General features: G+C 33.7%; 3 protein-coding genes across 4 annotated transcripts; all 3 read left to right on the plus strand.

Moving 5' to 3' along the window:
• Window positions 1–1,159: 1,159 nt before the first annotated feature.
• Window positions 1,160–2,504, plus strand: LOC130803808 (cation/H(+) antiporter 15-like). Its single transcript, XM_057668010.1, has 3 exons — window positions 1,160–1,593; window positions 2,027–2,458; window positions 2,493–2,504. Exons 1-3 carry the CDS (start codon window positions 1,381–1,383, stop codon window positions 2,502–2,504), a joined length of 657 nt encoding a protein of 218 aa, XP_057523993.1. The 5' UTR covers window positions 1,160–1,380.
• On the plus strand, window positions 2,483–5,092 carry LOC130804160 (cation/H(+) antiporter 15-like). Its single transcript, XM_057668508.1, has 2 exons — window positions 2,483–3,055; window positions 3,740–5,092. Exons 1-2 carry the CDS (start codon window positions 2,522–2,524, stop codon window positions 4,979–4,981), a joined length of 1,776 nt encoding a protein of 591 aa, XP_057524491.1. The 5' UTR covers window positions 2,483–2,521; the 3' UTR covers window positions 4,982–5,092.
• Window positions 5,093–7,670: 2,578 nt separating this feature from the next.
• LOC130804316 (uncharacterized) lies at window positions 7,671–14,423 on the plus strand. 2 transcript variants are annotated; one of them, XM_057668708.1, is made up of 11 exons: window positions 7,671–7,801; window positions 8,667–8,842; window positions 8,957–9,138; window positions 9,262–9,936; window positions 10,029–10,106; window positions 10,495–10,816; window positions 10,937–11,136; window positions 11,723–11,799; window positions 12,425–12,526; window positions 13,817–14,003; window positions 14,117–14,423. In XM_057668708.1, the coding sequence occupies exons 2-11, from the start codon at window positions 8,668–8,670 to the stop codon at window positions 14,204–14,206; spliced, it is 2,088 nt and encodes a 695-aa protein (XP_057524691.1). In that variant the 5' UTR covers window positions 7,671–7,801; window position 8,667; the 3' UTR covers window positions 14,207–14,423. The 2 variants fall into 2 exon arrangements, with proteins under 2 accessions (XP_057524691.1, XP_057524692.1); XM_057668709.1 differs by lacking the exon at window positions 7,671–7,801 and adding an exon at window positions 8,132–8,245.
• The last annotated feature ends 7 nt before the right edge of the window (window positions 14,424–14,430 follow it).

Here is a 14,430-nt window from a genome sequence, read left to right on the forward strand (position 1 = left end):
GTCAATGTACTATTTTAATCTTAAATATCTCTGATTATGCTTAGTTAAAAATTATAAAACTTGATATCAATAAATATACATTGAAACAAATCAAACAATATTTCATTCGACTAAGTTTTAATTTATGGATTGAAAATAATATACACATTAAAAGTGATTGGTGAAAAAAAATGCATAAAATAGATAGGACATTTAATTAGAATAAGAGAGAGAGTTTATACTATGAATTGATCTTGCACATACTTAGTGCAGACTAATATATTCGAAAGTGTAGTTAATTGAAGTGGAGAGTGAAGAGTGTAGACTTTTAAATAGAAGATTAAAAAAGGATGGACAATATAAATATTGTAGATTAAATTAATTTTAGACTTACACCTATATTTATTTATGATATTTATTTCTTAGAAAAATAAGTATATAAGTAACTTTATTAATGCTTAATTATAATCAATTTGATTTTTTTTTTTTTGCATTTTCTCATTCTAATATGCAAATTGAAAGAAAATATTTAATATATGATAAGGTATTGAGTTTGTGGAGTACAAGTAAAATAATATTACAATTTACAATGTAATCAATATTTAGATTAAGCAACCATTGCTTAGATATATATTGATTATTATTTTCAACGATCACTTTTAATTTGTGTATTATTTTCAATTTTTAAGTTAAAAGCATAGTCAAACGAAATATTATTTGATTTATCTTAATGTAAATTTTATTAATATCAATTTTTTATAATTTTTATCTAAGCATAATTAGAGATGTTTAAAATCAATATAGTAGATTGATAAGTATACAAAATCAAATAAGAAATTAGTTTGTGAATAATAATTTATTGCTGAAATATTATTAAAATTTTAAACAAAAAGTTTATAAAATATGCCATCATAGTACTAAGTATGCAAATATCATAATGTTTAAGTGATGGAACTGAAAACTCAATAGATAAGTTTTTTTTTTTTTTTTTTTTTTTTTTTTTTTCTAAAAAAAGCAGCTTCAAAAATGTTATTTTGATATAAATAGTGTAAAAATAAAAATTCTTGTAATATTGACAGAAGTATTAGATCCACTACAATACCTCTAGTCCTCAATCAAAACAAAGACAAGGTAAATAGAGATTTCTTGCTAATTGAAACTTCTATAACAAACTTTAAACCATTTATTTCTCCCTTCCTTCACTCTTTTTCACACACTTGCACAATCCTTCTCTATCAACCCCCAAAAATCAGCACATTTCTATATGAATCACACTAAGACAAACTATCCCCCTTTTTTCATTTCCTCTTGATCTTTTCATAACATAACCTAAGGAATTTTGAACCAAGAACAAAGAAGACACAATATTATTCATTTGTGTCTGAGCTGTAATGGTTCAAAATGATGACAGAAACATATACATTAACCAATAAAACTTTGTTTTGTAACAATCCACAGTTGATCAATTCATCTGGTTTCTTAAGTGGTAAGAATCCCTTACAAGCTACTGTACCCCTTCTTTTTCTTCAGTTGATCTTGATTTCTTTAGCATCTAAAGTTGTTGAGATTTGCCTTAGACCTCTCGGACAATCCATCATCGTCTCCCAAATTCTTGTAAGTGCTCATTTTTGCATAGAACCAGTAAACAAATGATCAATATGTAATTTTCTCCGATAGTCCAAAACCCGTCTAGGTGAATGTCACTTAATGACAATAAATAATGGTGTGTTGTTGAAAATTATAATAAAAATTGTAACAAACAAATCTTACATAAACTATGAAGGCACATCAGACGTCTACGTATGTTGATAGTGTATAAAACATATCATAAGGCTGTAACTATAAACTTAAGCTTTAACAAAACCAATGTGACAAAAGATTGCGGGTTTTCCAAGGAAAATAATTGATGTGAGGGGATGTAATAGAGTATATAACAATCTTGAGTTCCAACTATACGCTTAACTTACGACTGAGTTAGTTCTTGACAAATATGTTAATTTTTTTGCTTATTTGAAACTAAAATTTCCTTTGATGTGATAATATGCAGGGTGGTTTGGTTCTAGGGCCATCAGTTCTAGGACAAGCTCCAGAAATAGCAGCAATGATATTTCCACAACGAGGAACTGTAATGTTAGAAACACTAGCCACTTTTGGTATTGTTCTTTTCGTGTTTTCACTTGGGGTAAAGATGGATGCAAGCTTGATGTTCAATCCAGATAAACTAGCCTTTTCAATAAGCATGTCGTTATTCATTTTCACACTGATAATACCCTTAATATTAACCATTACTATAATCAATCAAGTACAAATAGAAGAAGAGTTCCAAAGATCCTTACCTCTCTTAGTTGGATCACAATCATTAGTATCATTCCCTGCTATCGCATGCCTTTTAGCTGAGCTAAAGATCTTCAACACTGAGGTAGGCCGCTTAGCTGTTGCCGTATCTATGTTCTATGATCTCCTTGCATTGAGCACCACCGCCTTATTGTTTGCATATTTCGAGACTCAGCAAGAGGGTTTTCTAAAAACCGTTGCTGTCATCATGTCCATCATCGGATCCATCTTGGGTATTGTATTCGTATCTCGAATTCTCCTGTGGCGAATCCTTGTTCCGGAAGAAAAAGCTGTCACAACTGTACCTGAAACTGGAGAACCATGTGTGAACGAAATGCACCTGGGTATTATTTTTGTTGTGTTGCTTTTGTCTACCCTGATAAGCGAGATTGTTGGGCAGCATTATTATCTAGGACCTATAGTTTTTGGATTGTCTTTACCAGATTCATCACCTCTAGGTACTGCAGTTGTGTCAAAGTTGGATACCTTTGTTTCTGGGCTGCTTTATCCTACATTCCTAGCCATCAGTGGATTGAAGACTGACATTTTTAGTGTCAGTTTCCAGTTAGCATGGAAGACAGCAGTAATAGTTTTCATTGGAGTAGTAGCTAGGTTTGTGGCAGTGATGGTACCAGCAATGCAAGGTAAAATACCATTTCAGGAGGCTTTTGTTCTTGGCCTCGTGATGAACACCAGAGGCATCACTGAGCTAATCATTTACAATTTGTTCTTAGAAGATGAGGTATGAAGCTAACCACAATCTCAAATTTCAGAGGTCCCAACAATATGTACATACATTACTTTCATTTGTACATTGTATGAGTATGAGGGGAGTGTAGCCTAGTGATGATATGTCTGGTTACTGGTAAAAGATAGTGGTAATGAGAATGAATTTTAAGTAAAATTGTTCCATGTTAATTAACTTCATTCTCAAACATGTTTTTCTTCATAAATTTCTTTTGCCATCTAAATTCAAATGGTAATGAAAAAAAATCAACACCTTAGTAGCTCAAACCAAGCTAGTTACATTGGTAGTTGCTCAAAGCAAGATTATGTAGCTCAAACCAAGTTCAAACCAGCAGATTGAAGTCTTTCACTACATAATCTTGTAACACAATCATGTAAGGGTTATTCTGTTTCCAAAGATTTATAGTTCTTTAGCTTCAGATCATAATAGCGACTAAAGTAAAATGGATCATTAAATCATGTGCACTTCTTATGTATGTGAAGTTGCACATAAAGTTTGCTATCAAGGGTCAATCAGAAACAACCTCTTTGTTAGTCTTATCATTTACAAGGATAAGATTGCGTATAACCGACCGCCCAAACCCACCCTATGTGGGAGCCACTTAATAGCATTGGCGATGAAATATTGTTGTTGTTGTTGTTGTTTGTTTCCATGTCTAACACAGCCCCTTACCTGCAGAAAATGTCGAGTCAGGACTTCACTTTGCTGGTAATTTCCTCAGCGTTGGTGACTGCAATCATAAGCCCACTAGTAAAACTCTTGTATGATCCTTCAAGTAGATACGCTACAGGGAGGAGAATGACCATCCAAAATCACAACAAAGATGGAGAGCTGAGAATGGTGCTGTGTGTGCATCAACACAACAATGTCCCTACCTTAGTAAACATTTTAGAAGCTTCAAATGCTTCGGAGCAGAACCCTATAGCAGTAATAGTCATCGTCCTAGTGGAAGTAGTTGGTAAGTCTGCGGCTATGCTCTTAGCGTATAGGCCTCAACGAAGCCTTGAGCCAAGCAGCTCGAGTAATAACCACATTACCAATGCTTTCCAGCAATATGAAAGGCAAAATGAAGGGAAAGCCTCCGTACAGGTGTATACCAATATGTCCCATTTCGATGCCATGCATGACGATATACGGAGGGTGGCAGCTAATAAGAGAGCTAATTTCATAATCTTGCCATTCCATAAGCAATGGGCTATAGATGGAACAGTGGGGGCAGTGAACCAGCCCATTCGGGAGATGAACCTGAAGCTACTAGAGTGCATTCCATGCTCACTTGGAATTCTTATTGATCGTGGTCCATCAAACAATTCCTCTTCATCTCTCAACAGCAAGTCGGTCTACCAAGTTGCCGTGCTCTTTGTTGGAGGAGCAGATGATACAGAAGCACTTGCCTACGGAACAAGAATGGTCAAGCACCAGAGAGTAGTAGTCACAGTCACCCGATTCCTTCTCTTGGGTCAAGATAATAAAGGAAGAAAGCACGAAAGTGAAACCATTGAAGAGTTTAGAAAGTCTAATTCTGGAAATGCGCGATTTTTATATCAGGAAGTATCGGTAACAGATAGTACTGGATTGACTGAATATATAAGAAATATGGATAACTATGATTTAATAATTGTCGGAAGAAGTCATCCCAACTCACCTCTTTTACTAGGACTCCACGAGTGGAGTGAATGTCCAGAGTTAGGTGTCATCGCCGACTTATTAGCCTCCCCTGATGGTGAGACAACATCATCTGTATTGGTTATACAACAACAAAAGATGACTGCAACAACTAACAAACTTATCAACCAACAATCAACCAGAAATCTATTTATACATGACGAACAATACTCTGAACGATCATCCATTGATAGACTAAGTGTACATTCTAGTCCGTCGGTGGCCATATCAATAGATATTGACAAAATAAGATGATGAGCAGTTAGTATAAACTCAATTAGCCAATTAGAAAAAAAAAAAAAAAAAGTCCTAGAATTTTCAATTTCTAGGTTGAAGTAGCATAGGATGACAATCCAAGAGTCTAGGTTGTACTTGAAATTTGTAAAAATGACTTTTCTTGGAATTTTCTCTTCATTCTTCTTAAAAGTTGCATATTATATTTCGTTCATCCATTTGAGTTTGCCTCCATCGACCTAAAAACACTCTCATATATATATATATATATATATATATATATTAAGACATTAAGCATTGTTATCAAGAACAAAATATTTCATTTCCTTCTCTCACTCAATTTGCACCAATTTTTCTTTTGAAATGTTTCACTTTTTTGCATTATTTTCTTATTTGAATTTGAACATAATTAATTCATCTTCTTTTCATCTCAATCACATATTTAAACTCTATTTTAATACTTTATTCATATAATTTCCATAAAAATCATTATTTTTTCTCTTTTTATTGATGAATTGTACTCTACCACACATACTTTATACTTTATAGTAGTAAAGTAGTAATTCAAGTTCTATAGCAGCATCCCTTTCTCTCTTGATTCTCTGTACAGGGATTGAGATGAAAATAAATTGTTTTTAGTAAAAGAATATTTTAAGGGATCAATCAAATGGGGACATAGATAATACTTTATCCCATTAGTAAGTTTACTATAACGTGGCATTTTTATTTTTTAAATTTTAATATTAAATCAACATTGAGATTTAATTTTTTGAATAAAACTAAAAGATAGTTGAAAATGTTGTAAAATGTTACTTTATTTATTAAATAAACAATAAAATAAAGTTAATAATAAAATAAAGTTAAAAGTTTGTAGAAGGAAACAAATTACATATGACAATCAAGAATCATGCTTATGTACACCACCGAGAACTCCGAGAAACCGATCTTCAAACCCGAACAAAGTAACAAGAAGATTTTGTTTGAACTTGATATTAATTCTAAGCGAGATGCTCTTTCCTAAAATATCATTTCCTCCCTACTACGGTGCTTGGGAATAAACCGGAAATATGTTTAGAGATACAAAGAATTACACTAAATTCCTAGCACACGGAATCTAGAACGATATAAGGAAAACTTAAATGGAAGAAGATATGGAAAATTACAATCGAGGATTGCAAGTTCTCTAAGTAAAGTGCTCGAGAAGAAAAGAAATCAGAAATTGCATCTCACGTGTCAAATAACCACACATGCTTTTTATATTTATAGAATAACTTACACCTTTTCACGATGCAACATGTTACTCCATGAAACACAAGATTGATTCACGAACTAATGTCGTCTTTCAATCAAACTATCCCAATATATTTGGTTAATATAACCATATTTAACCGTTCGTAGTTACATTAAAACTAACAAAACAGATAAACTAACTTTGCAAAGAAGAATCGCAAAATAGAAGGAAACTTGCGGGCCGTGAGCCGCGACCTGCTGTTCCACAAAATAGTAGCTTTCCTTCCTTTCTCGCAAGCCGCGAGTTGTTTCACGATCCGTGACACACTACTTTTGCTAAAAACATAAACTTTGCAACTTTGGGATATTCTCAAATTAATTTATTTAAATTAATTTATTTAATTTAATTTCCGATGACCATTATACGCTCTAAATGACAACAGAAAAATGAAATATGAAAGTGAAATTAAAAAAAAAATAAAGTCTGTTTTCAAATACTTCTATGAAATAAGACAAAGTACTAAAATAAAAAAATAAATCAAATTAAAAGATGCAGAAGAGATAAATATAAAAATATGGTCTCCAAATTAATATCACAAACTCTTCATATATAATATCTCATATTAGGTTAATTTCATTTTCAAACAAGTGTAAATATCTAGATAACTAATTTGATTTTTATTTATGATTTTGTTGAAACGCATCATATCCTATTTCTATTAATCCAGTTCTATTTAAAATAACAAGTATTGGAATCATTAGAGTAAAAAATCAAAAGATACCATTATTAGTTTCTTGAGAGACCGTCTCTTTGAAAGACGTATCTCAAACCCAATCCATTAAAAATTAATTTCTATTTAATATATTCTTAAAGCCTACTTACATTATGTTTAATGCTTACTTACCGTCTTCTTAATATCCTTAATCTCCTACATATTTTTTTCCCCAAAGTCTTAGTTTAATTCTTCACCAAATGGCCAAATCTGAACTCCTTGACTAAAGACAAAATAGTGAAATAGTATAGGAGTAGTCATTTCTATCCTACTCCATTCAGGATCGGCTTTTTACAGTTCATTTTGTTAGTGGTATTAAATAGTAGTAATGAGAATGATTTATAGTCTAAAATTTTATTAAAAGTTCCATCTCATTACTATGGTGATAAAACTTTGATAAAAAAAATTTTTATTATAAATTTTCATTACCACCTAATACCACTCCTTCCAATGATAATGCATTGGAATGAATTTTTTAAAGAAAATAAGATGACTGAGGTTGGACAAGCATGACTATCAAAATAGCTAAAAAATTTTTCAACTGAAATTACGCTAATTTTTATTCTTATTACTACTGTTTATTACTAACTACGGTCCTTAATGTACGAAACCAGCACCATTTTCGTTCGCGCTTTTATTACACTGCTATAAAGTTATAATTTATAAACCAGTTTTGCACTGACTGTTGCACTCCTCCATTACCCATCACTCAACAATCTCCATTTTTTCTCTACCTTACTTTCTCTCTCTTCAATCCTCTACCTTCTCTCTCAAAATTTTTCGTTCTTCTATTTGAACATTTCCATTTACTCGCAGAATTTCTTTCATCATCGAAAAGGTTTAATCATTTCCATTTTTAGAATTTTTAAATTGTTCTAGTTTTTTTTTTCTTGTTTTATCTGATAATCTGCTGAAGAAATCGTTGTTTTTTCAATGAAATGGCGTTTTTAATAAGAATCTTTTGCGTTTTTGTAATAAGTAGAATTGTCTAACGTTTATGAACGGGAAGCCAGTTTTTTTTTGAATATGTGGTAGTTCTTTCCGTTCATTGTACTCGAATTTTACGCTTTTTTTTTTTTTCAATTATGTGTTATGTTGATGGTTTTGTAATTTTGACGTTTAATTTGTTGATATTTATAGTCAGATTTTATACTTTTACAGTAAAGGCTCAGTGTGATGCATGTTACTGGTTGTGGTTACTGCTTAGGGATGCGTATTGTAGTTTGCAGATACATTGCTCGTCTATGATCGGTGGTTGTTACTACTGTTTCACTTTTTGAAGGTAGTCTATGCTCTTTGCTAGTGATCAAACGGTGGTTAGATGAATTCTCTACAAAATTACTTTAACTTTGACCTTAGAAGTAGGATGACTTTGCTGGTTGATTAATTGTTGTTATTTGAGGAGGATCGCTGCATTTGGTGAAAATCATACAATTGTCATTTGAATTTATGTTATGGAAGAAATACTCGTATAAGATGCATAGATACTATTCAATAGTTAATTTGATTATTATGCAACTATGTAATTATTCTGATTTCGATTTGGTCTTAAATTCTTTACCATTTTTGCCTTATTCATCAATCCTCGTGAGCCAAAAATTATGCCACGATTAAAGGCATTATTGTTGGCTATTTTGGGCGAATTTCACATTTATAACACGACTTAGGTAGGATATTAAATAAGTTCATTACTTTGTTGATAGGATGGGTGCTGGTAGGAAAACAGAAAATGTGGTGATGCAGAATAAGCCACCTCCTCAACCGACGAGTAATGCAGCTCCACGGACCGCACGCAATTTGAGGAAAAATGACCTTGGAGCTGTGATCTTCGGGTGCAAGCATTCCACATTCAATGAATGCAATTCCAAACTCTTGTTTGGTTAGTTGACCGTGATTTTGTAAATGTTTGACTTTATTTTTGTTTTCTCTTTTGCTCTAATATACATAGCACATTATTGAGCTTGACCGATAAATTTGCGATGCACTTGAACAGGTTTACCCTCTTTTCATATCAAGTATGTACAGAATGTTTCTGTTGGCATGCCTCTCTTTCTATTTAACTACAGTGATAGGAAACTTCATGGGATCTATGAGGCAACATCTCATGGACAAATGTACTTGGATGAATTTGCGTGGTCATTGGATGGTGAAGAGGTGACAATGTTTCCTGCACAGGTACTTCTGTTATGGTGAAGTATTTTTGTGGTTTTGTTGTAGGCTGAGAATTTAGCTCTCTTGGCTATTTCTCAAAATCATAGTAAAAGTTAAGAATCACGTTGTTATGTGGTTTTGTGTAAGGTTCAAGTGAAGGTTCGTATGCAGTGCCGACCATTAGCTGAAGAACAGTTCAAGCCGATCATTGCTAAAAATTACAACAGCCATGAGCCAAATCATTTTTGGTTTGAATTGGACCACACCCAAACCAATAGGTTAATCACATTGTTCTCTGCTTCTGCATTCAGCCAAGGTACATCAGTCCCACGTACTACAGAGAAGTGGGGCTATCTAATTAGGCAACCAGTTACTCCCGTGGCTCCTCAAGAAAATAGCTGGATAAGTGGTAATACGAAACAAAAAGTGGTGGTTCAAGATTTTGCTAAGAAAGAATATGGTGTCTCTGAAAGGAAAACTTGGAGCTCCTTATTTAAGCATTTGGCTTCAACTTCGAACGACGAAGATGAGGATTCCAATAGTGAAGGAGCGTCCAATATTTCAGAAGATAAAGATCCGGTGATGTATGAGGATGAAGCTCCTCCTGTTTGCGATGCTGAAGCTCATCCTACTTGCGAGGATGAAGCTCGTCCTATTTGTGAGGATGAAGCTTGTCTTACTTACGAGGCTCCTCCTATTTACGAGGATGAAGCACCTTCTATATGCGAGGACGAAGCTTTTATTTCAGCAGAAAAGATTTGTGGCATTGTAGAAGTCAGTGTTGAGGAAATGAACTCTGATCATCATGCTATTGTAAACAGGGTACTGTACATGATGCTTTTTGTAGTTAACTTCCTCTCATCCTTTTAATTCATGCGTGATTCTAATCTTTGTTGTCTATTTACGTCGTGAAGCTGATGCAAGCAATTGGGGAAATGAATGCATTACATGTTGATCAAGCACAAAAAGTTCTAAGCCTGGAACAAGAATTGGTAGTGATTTTTGCATACTTGTGTTGCCTCTCTCTTCTAATATCTACTTTATAATTAGATTCCATGATCTAGATACAAAAATATTTTCAAATTTTTGGCCTTTGTTTATGTATGTTTCTGATGGACTGTGGTTTGGTCATTTGTGAGAGATCATCACCGTCTCACTTAGTGAGGTGCATGAATGAATGGTTTCTTGATTGTGAGATTGATTAACTTTGTTCTATTATGAACCTGTCAGATGATTCTTTAGAGATTTTACTTAATAGAACATGGTTTTGTGATTTTAAATCAGTATCTTTAGGGATTAACAAGCATGTGTAGTTCATACGTTTTGTGCTGGCTAAGATATTTTCCTTGGATTTTCATGTGGAACTAACTGGCTATGCAGGTTGAAGCCAGAAAAAGAATTGAAGAATTGGAAAGTTGTAATCCGAGTCATGGATCAGGGGAGATTGAACCGCCTTATTTAAATGGGCATGTTGAGGAGCTGCAAGTCAATAATTTTCTTGATTCTGGTCATTCAATGCTTTTATTAGGTGGATTTAATGGCTCTTCATGGCTTCAAGACTTGGATTTGTATATACCTTCTGAGGATGTGATTCAGGCTCTTGAACCAATGAAATCTATTCGTACACACACTTCTGCGTTGAAATTTAAGGATTCACTCTATGTTTTAGGAGGTGGATATAGTACATCTTGGTATGACACAGGTATTACTTACTAGTCATTGAACTTGATTCACTCCATTCCTTTCTCCTCTTTTTTATGTTAATTTGCATATCACAACAATGAATATTAACTAAAATTTACACTTTCATGATTGTTTGAAGTTGAATCCTACGACTTGAGGAAGCAACAGTGGCTGAGCTGCCCTCCTCTAAATAGGAAGAAGGGGAATTTGGCAGGAGTCTCTCTAGATGACACGATTTATGCTATTGGAGGTGGTGATGCTGGTGATTGCTTCTCAGATGTAGAAATGCTTAAACTGGGTAGTGGAAAGTGGCTCCTAACCAGTTCTATGCAGCAAAAGGTATAGGTTACATTCTTCATCTTGTTAGCCAATAAGTTCTTGCTCAACCTCTGATCATATGCTCATGTGAGCAAAATGTTCTTGTCCAATTATATGCAAATAGATACTGCACTTTGAAAGCCATATCTTTCAATTTAGTTTTTTGCCTGAATTTTTGATTGTTCAGAAATTTACTTCTCACTTATTTTCAGTGCTGTGTCTGTCTTTTCTATATGCACTTGCTGCACTGTCACAAACTTCTAATTGAATTGATTGTTGCAGACTTTCAGTAGTTTGTGATTGGTATTCTTTTGTCCTCTCTTTCTTATGGTTCTTTGATTCACACTGGAAAGGTTTTCCTTTCCTTTCTTCATTAACATTAGGTACATCAAAGATCTTTATCCTTTTTGTAAGATCCTCCATTCTTTACTTAGGGTTCATACATTTCCATGTCAAAGCATGTATTGTGTTCTGTGAGGCATCAAAACTAGCAGGAAAAGGTTAAAAGCCTGGAACTATGTAGGAATAGTATCTCTTCCAGATATATTGTTTCTTTGCAAATTGTTAAATAGCCTAATTAAGAGTGTATTCCCTTGTGTACTTCTAGAGATTTTCCTCGACTGCAGCACAAATAAATGGTGTGCTCTATGTTGTTGGTGGTTATGATGGAGGTGATTACCTGAGGTGAGTCAATTCACTTATGTGGTCTTACATTTCTTCTTTCTCTCGCTTTTATTGCATCTTTTACTTGCTCGATATGATTTGTCTTAACGTATTACATTGGCTGATATATGGTTTTTGTGCTCTGCTGTTGTGTTCATGTTTGAATGCTATTTATAAGTTTTCGGAAACAGTGTTTCTCGATTCCCTAGTTTATTATATATAGGCCTATGGAGACTGCTAGTTTGGGTGTTTATGCGCAGGTAAATCTAGATAAATCTACTGAATATACATTCTATCTAATTTTCAAGTCATTAATATCACCCTGTCTTACCATAGAAAATCATAGAGTCAACTTATTTACTTATTTGACAGTTATAAAGCTGGGGGATATATATTTCTAACATACTTCCTCTAGATCAGTTGGGAATGCGGTTCAGAACTTTACCTTGTTTTATCATTCTATGTGAGTTCATTTCTAATAGTTTTCTTTCATGGCTCCTCATCTTTGTTTGCTTTCATGATTTTGTTTGGAATTCTCTGTTCTGTGCATTTTTGCTGTATAATTTTTCAAAAGCTTTGGCTACTTGCTGCTGAAATTTTTTTTTCTGCCGTTGCTGGATGGAATATCAAATCAAACTTCTTGCAGCTCCATTGAAAGATATGACCCTCGCGAAAATTCATGGACTATGCTAAAGAGTATGAGTACTCGAAGAGGATGCCACTCCATGACAGTACTGAATGAAAAGCTGTGAGTATTTCATCTTGTTTGTGATAGTTGATCAGGGAATAGTTTAGTTCTATCTTAGATGTACAAGACAGTCTAGACTAGTTTGATCTCACCCTAGGATTTTCTCTGATAATTCGATCCAAGATGAGTTCTGCATATCTTTTGGGTTAACAAATAAGATGATTATAGTAAAAGGGGAAGCGAGATAACAAAAAGAAGATGACTGCATAATATAGTTTCAAGAAAACATGTATTAAAATGACTCATCAAATCATGCGCATTTCTTATACATGTGAATGTGCAAATGACCCTTGCTGCCAAGAGTTAATTGGAAATAATCTCTTTGCTAGTGTTATCACTAACTTGATTAAGGTTGTGTACATCCGACTCCTAAATCTCCAACCTTAGTGGGAACCACTTAATATTATTGGGATAATATAATGTATCTATTAACCTACTTTTTTCTTCGGTGGGAGTAATGGCTTTATTACCATGGTTCATGGAATTAGTGCCTTAGTACTTGCAAAATCTGGAGCTAAGATGCACCAAGTGTTGCATTTATGATTGCAAAGAAACTATTCTAGAACCATTTTAAGAAGTTGAAACTCAACATATAGGTGAAATATATAGTGTGTTTTGTTAGAATTAATATAGTCACGCATCCTTTACTTCATCTAACATTCTTAAAACCCACAAGTAGATAATGTATCTTGCTAGTTATCTTAAAACATAGCCATATTTGTTTTACCAGCATCAAGTTATAGCAATTAGCAGCGACATATTTCCAATACCATGGCTGAATTAAAAGGAAAACCATGTATGTTCTGTGTTCTCCCAGTATTTCTACAACCTTTGAATGTTGTGCATGGATTACCACTTTTTCTTTTCCATTTTTTCTAAATGTGAAATGTTACATGATGCCAAGCTCGTACGGACGTATAAAGGGGCATGGGCTCTCTATCATAAATTAAAAATTATACTAAATTTCTTAAGAAAAATTATAAAATTTGCTGAATTCCTCAAGTAAAACATGTTACGACCCCTCCAATTTTTCGTTTTATTTTTGTCTAATTATTAATATCATTTTTGAGGATCCCCATAGTTAAAATCCTACGTCTGCCACTATATGTCTGTACCTCATCTTTCAGTTATTGTTGTTTCCTTCTCTAATACCTGTTAGTTGCCTACTATAAGTAAAATCTGTGAACGCTATACATAGGTTTACCTCTTTATGTTTCTTTTTCATTTTTTTCCCAACTTGAATTATACATGATGGAGTATGGACAAGCTCATGTTAGGTCCATCCTTTAGGTATGTAATCGGTGGATATGATGGAGTTCAAATGGTGCCCACTGCTGAAGTTTTTGAGCCTCGTGTTGGTTCATGGATGATGCTGGAGCCAATGAAATATGCTAGAGGGTATATGGGATGTGTTACTCTCGGAAACTTTTTTTGTGTGATAAGTGGGATGCAAGAGAACGATCAAATCTTGGACTCGGTAAGCAATTAATCTTTTTTTAATATACCGTGTAAGCTCTCTTTGTCAAATACATTGATAATTAGAAACGTCGATTACAATTTTTTTTCTCTTACCTTTGTTTTCTATGGCAGGTGGAGTGTTACTCTGAAGGTAAAGGATGGGAACTAACTGATCTAAAAGCTATTGGAAAAAGATGCTTTTTATCAGCTGTTGCACTGTGATTCTATGAGATCATGGAACTCCGTGAATGATTAGCTAATGATTAATAGGACTAGTACATAATCTTTAATATGCAGACTAACTAGGTAATCACCCATTAAAAAACTAGGTAATCACTAATTCTAAACTGGGCATTATAGTGAAAAACTATAGTCGAGTTCAAAAGTACATGTAATTTGTCGCTCCAATACTCCGCACAACTTAGCACTGACTTAAAAATCTGTTA

Source organism: Amaranthus tricolor, chromosome 17 (assembly GCF_026212465.1).
Source record: "Amaranthus tricolor cultivar Red isolate AtriRed21 chromosome 17, ASM2621246v1, whole genome shotgun sequence".
In the NCBI taxonomy this organism is placed as follows: Eukaryota; Viridiplantae; Streptophyta; class Magnoliopsida; order Caryophyllales; family Amaranthaceae; genus Amaranthus; species Amaranthus tricolor.